The 13,423-nt window shown below is 37.6% G+C and overlaps 1 protein-coding gene across 2 annotated transcripts; it reads right to left on the bottom strand.

Moving 5' to 3' along the window:
* Positions 1-704: 704 nt before the first annotated feature.
* LOC125580837 (topless-related protein 3) lies at positions 705-7,787 on the bottom strand. 2 transcript variants are annotated; one of them, XM_048746078.1, is made up of 26 exons: positions 7,690-7,787; positions 7,397-7,500; positions 6,609-6,788; positions 6,417-6,530; positions 6,085-6,243; positions 5,828-6,002; positions 5,598-5,733; positions 5,384-5,496; positions 5,174-5,309; positions 4,965-5,074; positions 4,730-4,799; positions 4,591-4,664; positions 4,409-4,504; positions 4,241-4,333; positions 4,025-4,152; positions 3,482-3,716; positions 3,222-3,392; positions 3,054-3,128; positions 2,734-2,871; positions 2,533-2,643; positions 2,288-2,467; positions 2,037-2,165; positions 1,832-1,927; positions 1,528-1,710; positions 1,255-1,418; positions 705-1,115 (listed from the first exon to the last, which is right to left on the bottom strand). In XM_048746078.1, the coding sequence occupies exons 2-26, from the start codon at positions 7,474-7,476 to the stop codon at positions 914-916; spliced, it is 3,348 nt and encodes a 1,115-aa protein (XP_048602035.1). In that variant the 5' UTR covers positions 7,477-7,500; positions 7,690-7,787; the 3' UTR covers positions 705-913. The 2 variants fall into 2 exon arrangements, with proteins under 2 accessions (XP_048602035.1, XP_048602032.1); XM_048746075.1 differs by lacking the exon at positions 7,690-7,787 and having other exon boundaries at positions 7,397-7,660.
* Between the last annotated feature and the right edge of the window lie 5,636 nt (positions 7,788-13,423).

Below are 13,423 nucleotides of genomic sequence, written 5' to 3'. Positions count from 1 at the left end.
TCAACAAAACGTCACATGTTACTTTGTTTTTGTGATCTTTAATGAATTTTAGCTGATCCCAACGTTCCTAACTAACTACCTAAAGCTCTTGAGATCTGAATTTTCTTTGTTTGTAAGAATATAAGTTGCAGATTTGCTCTGAAGATTCTTTTTCTTAACAGGATTTTTAAAGGAATGTTGGAAAGCAGTGTCTTTTCAGCAGAGGATAAAACAGAGAAAAGTTGAAACAGAGCCGCCGAGTTCATTCAAAGGATATTCTGTTCGACTATTACTTGATGGCGATTTATAAAGGAAAAACATGCTGGTAACTTTTGTACGAGTGTTAGATCATTCAGCGATTGATTCTCATGTAACGGAGCTGGCATGAAAATAAACAGAACAATGTTAAAGAGCTAAGTAAAGTATCAAAAATTGAACTAAAAGATAACTTCTGTTTGGTGCCTTGGGACGCAAGAATATACTTGCAGTTGAAAACAGAGGAAAGCAAGATGATTCTGCAGAAGAAACTACTGAAGCTGATGAGACCATGGTTGCTGGTAAAGCAAAGACTCAAGACGACAAGAAGAAGAAGAAGAACATGCTTAAGCGAGGGTATGGGTGGAAGATGCAAACCGATGGACATTCAGGATGACCATTGATCGATTATTGATGGTAGGGTGGTTTCACTAAACAGTCATGGTCGTGTTGCTTATTCACTCTTGAGATTTGCTTATACAAACTTTATTTCTTACTAATGTCATTATCTTAACAAATCTTCAAACTAAGACTACATTCCAAGACCTAATACCACTGCTGAAACCTTAAACAATAATCAGCAACCACACTAACTAACCAACAAACCTGAAGAGTCAATATTATGGAGAGATTGAAACTAATTACATGGATAATTATGAGTAAAGCCATTGTAGTTTGTTCATCTTTGTAACTGTTCTTGAGTTTTGTTGTTTGTGGTCGATGGTGAAGTTTTGATGGCTTCAGAGGGTGGAACCATCCCCCACTTGCCTTCAGCCTCCGTCGGTTCTATCACCTTTACTGACCCATCATTCAAACCGACCGCAAACTGGTTTGGCTCTTGCGGGTGAGCTGCCACAACTAGAGGAGACAAGCCTTGGTTCCTGTGAAAGCAAAGAGAGTTAATATAGAGACGAGTTTATAATTGTTTGGCTTCCTTGTAAGTCTATTACGCAGTTTCAAGACGGAATCTTAGATTGACTTAAAATTAAGAATCTAATGAAATGTTGGATAAGCACTTACCCTTGAGGCAAGTAGGCGGATGGAGAGATACGGCATCTTAATCTAAGAGTGTCTGCGTCGAACACTCCAATGTTACCATCGCGGAAAGTGGTGTAGATCAGCTGGCTGTTGCAGGCATACACTGCTGAAGATATAGGAGCCGACAACGAGTCTTGAGGAATCCACTGATACATGGAAACAAGAAAACATAAGTTACTACAAATATCAAAACAATAATTAAGAACTCAGGTGTTTATATATCTATGGACTTAGAGAGATGTATCTCATACGCACCTGTCGGATGCATTCCATCTTGGAAGCATCAAATATAGCTAGTTGTGTCTCGTGGACTGCCAGGATACGGATCTGATCCACATGAAACTGTACACGCGTGTCTCCATTGGCGGCTTTTCCTGCTGGCATTTGTATTGCTACGGATTTTCTCTTCTCCCATGTGTCAATGCTCCAAAAGCATATCTAAGAGAAGGCAACAACAAGAGTTAGCATCCCCCTGGTAGAAAATTAAGCAAAGGAAAGGCATGAAATATTCCAGCAATTTTTTTCTGCAACAACAAGACGCAGCATAAGCATAACGCACCTGAGCATCAGCACCAGATGAAACCAAGATATTGAGGGTTGTAGAAAATGCTAAGCCAGTGATGCGTTTCTGGTGACCCTTTAGCTTTGATTTGACCTGATGAAACACAGATGCAAGTGAAGTGAGTTCGTTCATATAGTTTAGGGTAACATCTATAACTGTAAAGCTACTTAAGTGGCAATTGTTGGTATTATCGACTACTTACCTCATCCACTCGGACATTGTAGATGTGAATCGTGGAGTCCTCCATTCCAATGGCAATGATGTTGTTGTCCTGAGGATGGAACGCCAAAAATGTTGAAGCCGGTGGAGGTTGCATGAATGTTGTCATCACCTATAAGGCCAACAGATTTTTTAAATATTAGAACCACCAAAGGAGTTTTATAGTATGAACGTGAGAACATTTTCAGCTAGAGCTTGTGGTTCTAGTGGGTCTATTTTCAAGTTCATATATACCTTAAAAGTCATCATGTTGAACAACGAGACTTTTCCTCCAGCAGCCGACATGACATATGAGTCGTTCTTAGAGAGAGCGATGCACGGGTTAGACTCTTCGGGGTTTACACCAGAGACATCGTTGGCCATGAGAAGACCACTGTTTGGTTGCCATTGCTGAGGAACAACAGCAGTAGTTGCCTGCATAATAAATGGTACTTAGATAAAGCCGCACAAAGCTCTCTCTAACTCTCTTATAAACTTACCTTTCCACTAGGGTTCTGCTCACTGCGAACCCACTTCCAGAGCCTCTGAATACCGTTCAAACCTAGTGCCAGGATTCCAGCGCCGGAATTAGTATACAGAAGCCGGACAACCTGCTTTGCCACGCAACAGGAGAAACATAAGCCTAAGTTTTTTTTTTTAAATTACAAAACAAATTTCTAGTCAAAGTTAATTAGGCAAACCTTTGTGGAAGAACCAGCGGTATCGGGTAAAGTAGCCTGGCGACACTGGGCAGGGTCCATTATTTCAGCTAATTGCCAAGGTCTTGGTTTGTCTGTTGAGTCGTCTATTATTCTTGGCTTCGAGGGATCAACTCCATTCTTGAGGATTTGCCACAACAAAAAAGAATAGCAACTATCCTTAAACATATAAGAAAACTGAAATGCTATAACCATGATTTTAAACAAATGTAATCCTATTTCATTTTCTAGTGAAAACTTTATAACATAACAATATGATTTATAAAAATGGCTAGAAACATAACATTTAATGGGTAATTTACCAGCATTGGTGAGGGTCTAACAGGAGAGCCTCGTTCAATTTTACAGCTGACAGACGCAAGAGGCGCACCAGGAACCTAACAGAATACCAAAATGTGTAAACCGAGAGAGCTTGCTACAACAGTGGATGTTAATAAAGAGAAATATACTACAAAGTTGAGAAAGATTACAGCTTTGGTTAAGGAAGAATCGACTGGATTCCTCATCGTTTCAAAAGCAGAAGCTTCCATGGCTCTCAGAGATCGGAAACCAGCTGTGTTTGCTAGGATTTTAAATCCATTCTCTGCCGTAGAAACCGCTAGAAGATTACCTTCCCTGTTAAATCTCAAGCGAGGAAGAGCCTGAAGATGAGATAAGTTAGTATCCAAATCTAAAAAAATCGCCTAAGCAACAAGCCGTGGGAGAAAAAAAAAGAATCTGTGAGACTAACCGGAAGTCCACCCTCCGCATCAGTGCTAGTCAGAACATTGATATTGTCCATATCCCAGAACTTGATTTGCCCATCTTCACCAACAGCCAGAAAGTGGTTCTTGGAGGTATCAAACTGAACCACACCAGCCAACTTTTTATGAAACCCAAGATACGTCCTTTTAATTGATCCTTCACTTTCATTCCATTCAACTAGGAAAAAGTCTCCATCTTTACTCGTTCCACAAGAGAACAATCTGAAGAAGAAAATGCACCACGATATCAGAAAGAACTAAAGCAGAGCGATGAAAAATGTATTCTGAAAACAGATAGATCTGAGTTGTTCTAAATCAGTAAATGATGCAGGACATTTGGGAGAGAAAAATGTGTGTTTAGGAGGAAAACAGACTAGAAAATCAAAACGACAACTCAGTACATTCATGAATAAATAAATCTCAATGACAACTTTAAACATTTTAGGTACTAGGTATGAAGAATAAAGAACGATTTGATAAGCGAGTTTAAAGGATTAGAAATAAGACTATTTATGAATTTCAGATCGTACCTAGACCCATCAGCGCTGTAAAGCATCGTAGTACACCATTTACCGGGAGCATCATAGTCAACTCTGGAACCCATATTGTCATAAAGCCAGGCCTTTATCTTCCCATCTATGGCCGTTGAAAATATGAACTGAAATCCAAATAAGAACAGAAGTTAATAGGCAGGAGTGTTCTTTAAACAGATGGAGAAACAATATATAGATGATAGAATGCCACACCTGAATGTTCTCTTTGTGATGAGGACAAATGGAATAAACAGGAGTTTCATGACCTTCAAAGGTAAAATGCTTTCGACCTTGAACATCCCATACCTGTTCCACATAGATCAAGTTAGACAGCTGCAGTAGGTATGTCTAACAGCGAAGCCACGGGATTCATTTACTCACCTTGATTAGCTTATCATCTCCGCAAGTAACTACACATAGTTGTCTGTTGGGAATAGCGAAGGCCAAGTCGTTCACAGCACCCACATGGGCATCGATCTGTGAGCAAAAAAAGAGACATAATTTTATGAGATATTATTACATCGCATTCCTTATCATACTAATATGATCTAACGTATGCTCACCTCAGCATGCTGGCGAAGATCGTTAGGTCCAGAGAAAGCATACAAGTGAACAAGATGTTTCGAATAGGCAACCCCTGCACAAGAAGAGACTGAGACAAGAGACTAACTAAAATCAAAGAATGCACGAACGGAAGCTTACCAATGAAATTTCCATCTGGACTCCATGCAACACGGGTGACAGAAATTGGTGTTTCCTTAGCTATCAAAGCCTGAGTGAGTCCCAAAAAATGGTAAGTATAAGATTCTCGGACAACAGATAGTTTGCTGATACATTTTGTCTCCATCAACTATCAGTTCTCAAAGAAATATGTTTTTTAAATAAAGCCTTTTAGATCAAACACATAAACTACAAAATTCTTAGGTGTAAGACAGACCTGAAACTGATTTGTGCAGTTAGTCATATCCCATACTTTGAATGGCCTTGTAACCAGCTTCTCTCGAACAGCCAGTTCCCACAATGTGATTTCTCCCGTCGCAGATCCGACTAATGGAACACAAATGGCATTCAGAATACGAAAAAATAACAGAAATATAACTTCAAATCGAGTTTAGAATTTGCATTCTAAGTTTCAAACCAGCATACCAAGAAGTAACGTATTTTGCATAGGGTGAAACTCCATGCTTGTCACAGTGGACCCTTGATGCAACGCTAGAGCCACCTTTAACGGCAAGTCTTCCGGCGACCATAGAGCTTGTTGCCTAGGAGCAGGATATGTCACCTGGAAACGAATAATGCTTAAGAAAAATGCAAGAATCGTACAAATAGCTTCCAGAAAGAAAAAAATTATATTACCTCCTCCACAGATGGGGCAGGGCGGAGACGCTTCATTAGTTCATGATCCGGATTCTGATAATCAACTATACCTGGAGTTGCTGGTGGTGTTCTTGGTCGCTTCAAGATTGCCACTTTTTGTAAGAAAGGTAATTAGTCTTAGAAGGATATAAAACAGGTACTTACTGATAAGTACAGAACCAAAAAAAAAAGTAGAATACTGTCGCAAACTAACCTTGATTCATAGGTAGAGGCATAGGCGCAGGTGTGACAACGGCAGCTTGGACAGCAGAAGCACCAGAGGCAGCAGCCATCCAACTAGCTAAAGCGCCAGCATTAGCAGCAGCAACAGCACCACCAGGAGGAAAGGGCTACATTAATACAGAATTACAGATTTACTCAAATATTAAATTTTTGTACGGTTCAGAAACATGAATAAAGGAGTCAAACGTTGAGGTTTCTTACACCATGAGCTCCAAGCGGCGGAAAAGCTGCTGGCTTTGTCAAAGTTGTAACAGGCTGATTGACTGATGAAGGTGCCAGAGGACCATTGGGAACTGCGCATGTGTGGTCTGTGAATAGAGTTTTAATATCTGGGTTTGGCCTAGGATTTTTGCAAAGCTGGTGCTGCCAATTAAGACTGCAAGAGAACATGTGCACGATGAATCCAGCAACATATTCTATGGTCGTGAGGAGAAGAAGAAAAAGAAAAAGAAACACACCTTTGATTAATGAGAGTCCGCAGTCTCGAAGATCTTAGTGCAGGGAACGTCAATTTGTCACGAAAAAGAGGATTTGCTTCGATTAGTTTTTTAACTTCTGATAGCATTACGGTCCGAGCTGTTTTAGTGTCTCCGTATTTGGAAAGCTGGTCATTTTCCCTGCAGAATCAAATTGTTTAATATCATTAGATGTCAGATTCACATTCCTATTGATATCAGTTGATAAAAAAGGATCTTGAACTCTACATGAACAGACACTAATCAATCACATTCTCATAGTTTCAAAAATTCATCTTCCATCACAAGAGAAATGTATAGACTAAGTATCGTACCTGAAGTTCTGTAAAGTTAAAAGCTGAGTAATCTCTTTGTAGAGATCCTCGTTGAAAGTGGAGAAGACTCTCAAGTCCTGCACCAGTATCTCAACTGCTTTGGCCTTGTCTTGCCTGGAGAAAGAGATATGGAGATGACATCACACACTCTGAAAACACACACACAACAAGATATAATCCGCAGGAAATTACCGATCAAGCGCCTCGAGATACTTCTGCTTCCTAATTTCGAAGAAAATCTTCATGGAGTATCTGTTATCATCAACCTTGGTAAACCCAGACAAGTACTTCTCCACTTCATCCCACTCTCCAGCGAGAACTTTCTCGTCGAAATACTTTGTATTGAAGAAGAACCCTGACTCTTTCTCAAGCCTGTAAGCAATAATTCCAAACATATGAACAACAAACCATCAACTCAAGAAAGGCTAATCAAACACCAAAACCATAAGAAAACTAACATTAAATTCCACTCTAATCTGATTCAAATACAAATAATTCAAACAAGCCTAGGCGGCGCCTAAGCAGCAAATCGAGCCTAAATTAGACCTATTTTTTTTTTCAAAAAATTCGGTTTAGGCACCGCCTAAACCATAGCCCATATAAAAAAAAATGGTAAACCATTCGCCGGAGAAAGCATATAAAAGGCCACGCGCGTGGAAATCTGGTGTGGTGCGGATTCGAATTCTGGTCCTTAGGGATCCCCGAAAGGCCTTGACCACCCGAGCACAGATACAGATTCGAACTCGGGTCCCTTAGGGCCATATAAAACGCCTAATTACCGCCTAGCAATTTCTTAAACACTGATTCAAACTACATAACCATCATCCATGTATATAACAATAACAAATGTTTTATTTAAATAATTACATAATTATATCACGAAACTGCACTTCTAATAAATCTCACAAACAGAGTAATCAAACACAGAGACGGCGAAATAATAATTTTTGAATTTTCAATTGAACTTCTTCTAGACTAACCTGTGCACAGACTCGTTGAATTTCTCTTCCTCGAGAAATTGCAGAATCAGAAACACCAGCTCTCGGCTTAACGATGACATTCTCCGAAGCTCCAAATCTCAAATCTAACGTCAAAATCACAAAATTAAACGATGAAAAATACACGATTACGTACGAATCGGAGCTCGGTACAGAGCTCCGAAGATCTACACGAGCTAGACGAAATCACGATTCGAGAATTTCTAGGGTTTTGAAGAGCTGCGTGGAGAGAAACAATGGAGAGAATAAATAAAGGAGAGAGAGAGAAACTTGACCTCGCTTTCTTGGACGCGTTCTTCTTTCGAGAGAGCAGGTCTTACCGACTTATCAGATATAAGCGGAGCAATCTTCGGTGATACGAGATTTTGCTTATAATATAGGTGGAGTAAGATATCACGTAATGAGGTGATAAGGAGGATTGGAGATTAAGTGGCGGATTCGAAAACAAAATTCAAATAGTGTGAATATGCTGTGCACACGTCCAGTCTGGTGGTCCCCACGTTTTTCTCTCTCTTGTGACGTCGCTCTCTCACCTCTTGTTGTTTGGCTTTTCTCATTTTCTCCTAACTAGAGGCTGTGCCGGGCTACGCCCGGGTATTTTCTATATATATATATAACCACAATTATATTATTCATATTTGTAGTTAAATAAATATAATATATATATATATATATATATATATATATTTAGATCAATCATAGATATAAAATTATCAGACAAACTTAAAACTATTTTAAGCCGTTTTCAAAAAATAAAAAATTAAAACTATTTTCTTTTATATTGTTTTATTGAATAGTGATATGAAATTATTAAGAAAAAACTGTTTTTTTAGAGCAAAAAATGATAAATATGTCTCTTTAGACTAATATCATATACTTTATGTCCCATTAAGCTAATTATTTTCAAAATGGCAATAATGCCCTTAAAATTGTAATTTTTAAATATAATAAATAATGGGTTCGTTTTTTTTTAAACGATTTTTTCAAAATATGAAAGTGAATATTCCCAAATATTTTATTTCCATATTTTTAGGAACTGATTTCTTATCCGTAGAATACAACTAATCTGTAGAAATCGGTTTCTACATGTTTTTAGAATTATAGTAATGTGTAGATTTTAATTTCTACATGTTTTAGATTTACAGTAAATCTGTAGAAGTCGGTTTCTACGTGTTTTAGATTTATATTAATGTGTAGATTTTGATTTTTAAAGATTTTAGATCGGTAGGTTAATCACGGAATGTGTATTCTAAATATTTTTAGAATACTCTTATTTACGTAGATCACGTATTCTAAACATTGTAGATCCAATGAAAAAAGTGGAATTTGTTTTCTACTTCGTAAATTGTCATTTCTACTTTATTTAGAACATAATCTGAAATTTATGATTTAAACATTTTTAGAACTGAAAAAAATACCACTAAATTTATATAGGTATTTATCAATAGTTACCATTTCTCCAAAAATATTTTGTTTATAAAACTATTTATTAAATTTATTTTCAAAAATATTAAAGGATATTATAAGTAAAACTGGCACAAAATATATATTAGTTTAAAAGAACATAGTTATCATTTTTCTCTCTCTAAAAAACAATTTTCTCAATTATTAATTGGTGACAACTCATCCTGGAGGAGTGTTGTTACATGGTAAGGTCTTGGGTTCGAGACTCACCTTATTATCTGTAATATTAATATATATATATATATAAATAATGGTGAAAAGGTTGAATATATAATTAATTAAAAATTAATTGTTATTCATTCATTTTGTTTGTTTGGATTTTTTTTTTTTGAATTTTTAATCTACAAATACTTAAATTAGTTTTTAATTTAAAAATCAACTAATATCTTTTTTTTTACTTACAATCAATTGGAGGAGTTCTCTGTATCATAAGTTACTGACACTGTGCAACCCACAGACTAATGTTATATGTACATTTTCTTCTTTTGTTTTGTTATGAAAATTTAAGTATTTTTTTTCTAGTAAAAGTGATTCTGTTTTTAGAGTATATGCTTATTAAATGATTTGCTAGATTGAAAATTTAAATTTGATTGATCTAAAATATGCGAGTTATTGAAAAAGCACCCAATGTTTATCAATAAATAAAACATTGGGCCAACAGTTCTGTTGTTTAAAATAATTGTTTCTATTATTTGTCTAACTAATTAATTTTCAAGAATATGTTGATTAATACAATTTTTTATCGAGAGTTTATAGTTGCTACTTTCTAGCTTCATACAGTTATTATTTACTTTGCCAACCTATTAATCCTCTCTTACTTGTGCAAAAAAATAAATAACTGGAAACCAATCCGAATTGTGGAAAAACTGACACAAATGATCATCTTAAGCTAATAACTCAGAAGTTAGGGACTTTAGAGCCCTGTCTGAGTTTGTTTCATTGATTCATGAACTCAAACGAACAACCTGTCTTCTTTCACAGAGGTCAGCATTCTCGATACCAGCTTAAAGTGATCATCTTCAATGGGATTATGCTAACATGGAAAACCTGGTTGCTTGTTGATCAGGGAAGAAGTTGAGCGCCCATCTGATTACTTCTTTTTCGATGGTCTCTGCTAGTTCTATCAACACCTGAAGACTATTTGAAAAGGGAAAAGTTAACTGAAAGAGAGTTATGTATTCACCTTATTTGCTTTTTTGAACATAAACTTTGAGATCAACATTTGTCTTGGTCTTTCAGGCGAATCAAAATTGGAGATTTCATATTTCATCTGAAGAAGAATCTAACTCATCAGAAGGGTCCACTTCTGTAAACCGATTTCCTCCCCCCGTTGCTAATATATAATCATATGTTTTCATCCTCTGCAAGTATTTGGGCACTACCTGTTAAACAATAAATTTAAGCAGAGTAATTCTGCTAGCTTTAATTATGGCTTGGAGACTGTATAAGAATTACCTTTTTGATAAGAACCAGATAGAAGAGGAAAAATTTCCCCATGGCTGCTGAAACATAGCCTGCTAACCAAACCAACATAACCTGTAAAACACAAAATATTACAAACTTCATAAGGCAAGAAAAATTGGATTAGATTTCAAGAGAAATAAGTAAGTGTGAAGAGCATACAGATATTGGAGCAAGAGACCATCTAGGGAACACTACATGAAGCCTTCTCTTGAGTTCAGTTTCCATCCCTTTCTTGGCCACAAAACACCTGAAAATATGGCAATGGCTGTTCCACCTTCTAAATTTAGCTTTTGCAACAAAGGCCAATCAGTTCTGTCACGTGAATGAGCTATATAGGTAGGTGAGAAAGACAATACAAACCACGAGCAAGACGAAAACCATTAGAAGTATGAAAGTGTTGTAGTACCTTTTCCCAAGGCAGTTATTGAGCCACTGATTACACCAAACATCCAAAGAGAAAGCTTATGGATAAACAAACAAACAAAACAGTCTAGAGAAGTCCCAATTTTCTGAAAAAGGCAAACCTCTAAATCACAAATTGAGCAATAAAAGATCTCATCTTCCTCCCAATTAGGATCTGGTTTAACAACATCACCTTTCATAGTGAAATAGTCCCACATACACACACCAGTCAGTAGTCACTGCATTATAAGAAATAGTTGGGAAAAATTACTAATTATATCGAAGACTACTGACGCTAACGGAATTGAATTAGGAATAGCATATCAAAGTATATATTCCAATCTATCTAACAAAAACTATCTAGAGAGATGGCAATAATTTCAGAAGCATTTCTTACAGGTGTTGTTTCCAGGACAAAAGGGAGCCTACCTGATAATCAGAAAGACCCGTTAGTTAAGTTTCACATTTTCAGACACATTACCACTGCAGCGAAAGACGGTTCGGTGGATGCGTTTCAGACGTATTGAGACGGCGCTGAAGCAGCAGTGTTGGGATTCCAGCTCGCCAATTATATTCCTTCACAGTATTTGATGAAGTTTCGTACGGATCTTAACATCAAACCTAGAATCTGAACAAAGTGGCTAAGATTCAAATTCAGAAACATGATGATATCGAACGGAGAGTCTGATCCACTCGCGATGAGTTTCTTCAGAAATTTATTGTACACAGAAATATCATTGAGATTGGGCTTCAATCAACCGATATTTGATTGCTTCTCTGCAACTTCCGATTCAAGCTTCTTTGTTGTATATGTTTTTCTTGTGAATTTTGATGAGGAGCAGAGATTTGTGGTGAAGGGGTTTATATAAGGTAACAAACAAAAGGAGTCAGAACGATAACGTCTGCTCCGATATAAGGAGTAAAGAACAGAATTGAATGATCAAGATGAGTGATAAATTCAGATATGCATAGATGCGTAACGGTTCCGACTAAGTGGAAGTGCCGGAGTCGATCTTTGCTTCAGTTGAATGGGAGAGATGTGCTTGAAATGGGCAATATGTCAAATTATTGTGAGCCCATACGAATAGCCCAATATTTTTCTTGTATCGATTGAAGTAAGTGTGATGTGGCAAAATAAAGTAATCCTATTGGCCTAAATAAAAAATCCTACGTGGCACGCTCTTTGCTTTCCTTATTCGGCTTTTAGTAGTGTTAGATCACCCCTTTTTTATCGCGTTATATATTAACTCCGACAACGTGTCAGTTACACGGTGGACTATTCAACATATCACAAGTCACATCGACAAATAATAATTTTTTTTTTGCAAATAATAATATTCTTACAAAAACATTTATTTTTATTTTTTTATAAACACATTGCGGACTTCACTAGAACAACAAGCGAATATAGGATGGGTATTGTTACATGGCAAGGCAGCCATAGAACCGATTGGCTCACCACTTGAGGCAGAAGCTGAAGCCTTACGTACGGCCATCTCCCACATCAAAAGACTAGGCTTCAACTCAGTAACATTTTGTGGTGACTCAATGTAAATCCTTGAGTTCTCAAAAGCATCAAGTCGGATCTCCTCAAGCTCATTGAGTTGGAGAAGTCTCTTCTCCTTGGCACTCTTGATATCAAAATTCAGCAACTTAACAGCCCACAATGCCTTGTACTCAAGCTCAACCGGTAGATGACAAGCCTTCCCATACACAAGGTTGAAAGGTGTGGTTCCTAAAGGAGTCTTGTAAGCAGTCCTATAGGCCCAAAGTGCGTCATCTAGCTTGATAGACCAATCTTTCCTTGTAGTCCCCACAGTCTTCTCTAGAATAGATTTGATTTCTCTGTTAGAGATCTCAACTTGACCACTTGTCTGAGGATGGTAGGGAGTTGCAACCTTATGCTTCACACCATTCTTCTTGAGAAGACTTTCAAACAGCTTGTTGATGAAGTGAGAGCCTCCATCACTGATGACAGCTCTTGGAACTCCAAACCTTGGAAATATGGTGCTTTTGAACATCTTTATCACCACTCTAGAATCATTGGTGGGACTTGCCACAGCTTCTACCCACTTGGAGACATAGTCAACAGCTACAAGGATGTATTTGTTGCCAAAAGATGATGGAAATGGTCCCATGAAGTCAATACCCCACACATCAAACACCTCCACTTCTAGAATTGGGTTTTGAGGCATCTCATTCCTTTTGGTGATGTTCCCTCTCCTTTGGCATGAATCACACCTAGAGACAAAGTCTTGAGTGTCTTTGAACATATGAGGCCACCAAAACCCAGCTTGTAACACCTTTGAGACAGTCTTGAAAGTGGCAAAGTGCCCTCCATAAGATGATCCATGACAGTGTGTGAGGATCCCTTCAACTTCTTCATCAGCTACTGCTCTTCTATAGAGTTGATCCCTACAAAGGATGTAGAGGTAAGGTTCATCCCAATAGTATCTCTTCACATCTTTGTAGAACTTCTTCTTGGCATATCCTTCAAGATCGAGTGGCTCTCTTCCACAGGCTAAGTAGTTCACCAAATCAGCATACCAAGGCCCCTTCTCTTCAGTTGCCTTCACCTCTTCAAGCTTCTTTCCAGTTTCACAAACTGCTACCACTGCTCCAATTGCCATGATTTGCTCTTCTGGAAGCCCTTCATCAATAGGGATCCCACTCTCAATC

Source organism: Brassica napus, chromosome A2 (assembly GCF_020379485.1).
Source record: "Brassica napus cultivar Da-Ae chromosome A2, Da-Ae, whole genome shotgun sequence".
In the NCBI taxonomy this organism is placed as follows: Eukaryota; Viridiplantae; Streptophyta; class Magnoliopsida; order Brassicales; family Brassicaceae; genus Brassica; species Brassica napus.
The sequence above is the reverse complement of the archived record's forward strand: the minus strand, read 5'-3'. Positions and strand labels throughout refer to the sequence as shown.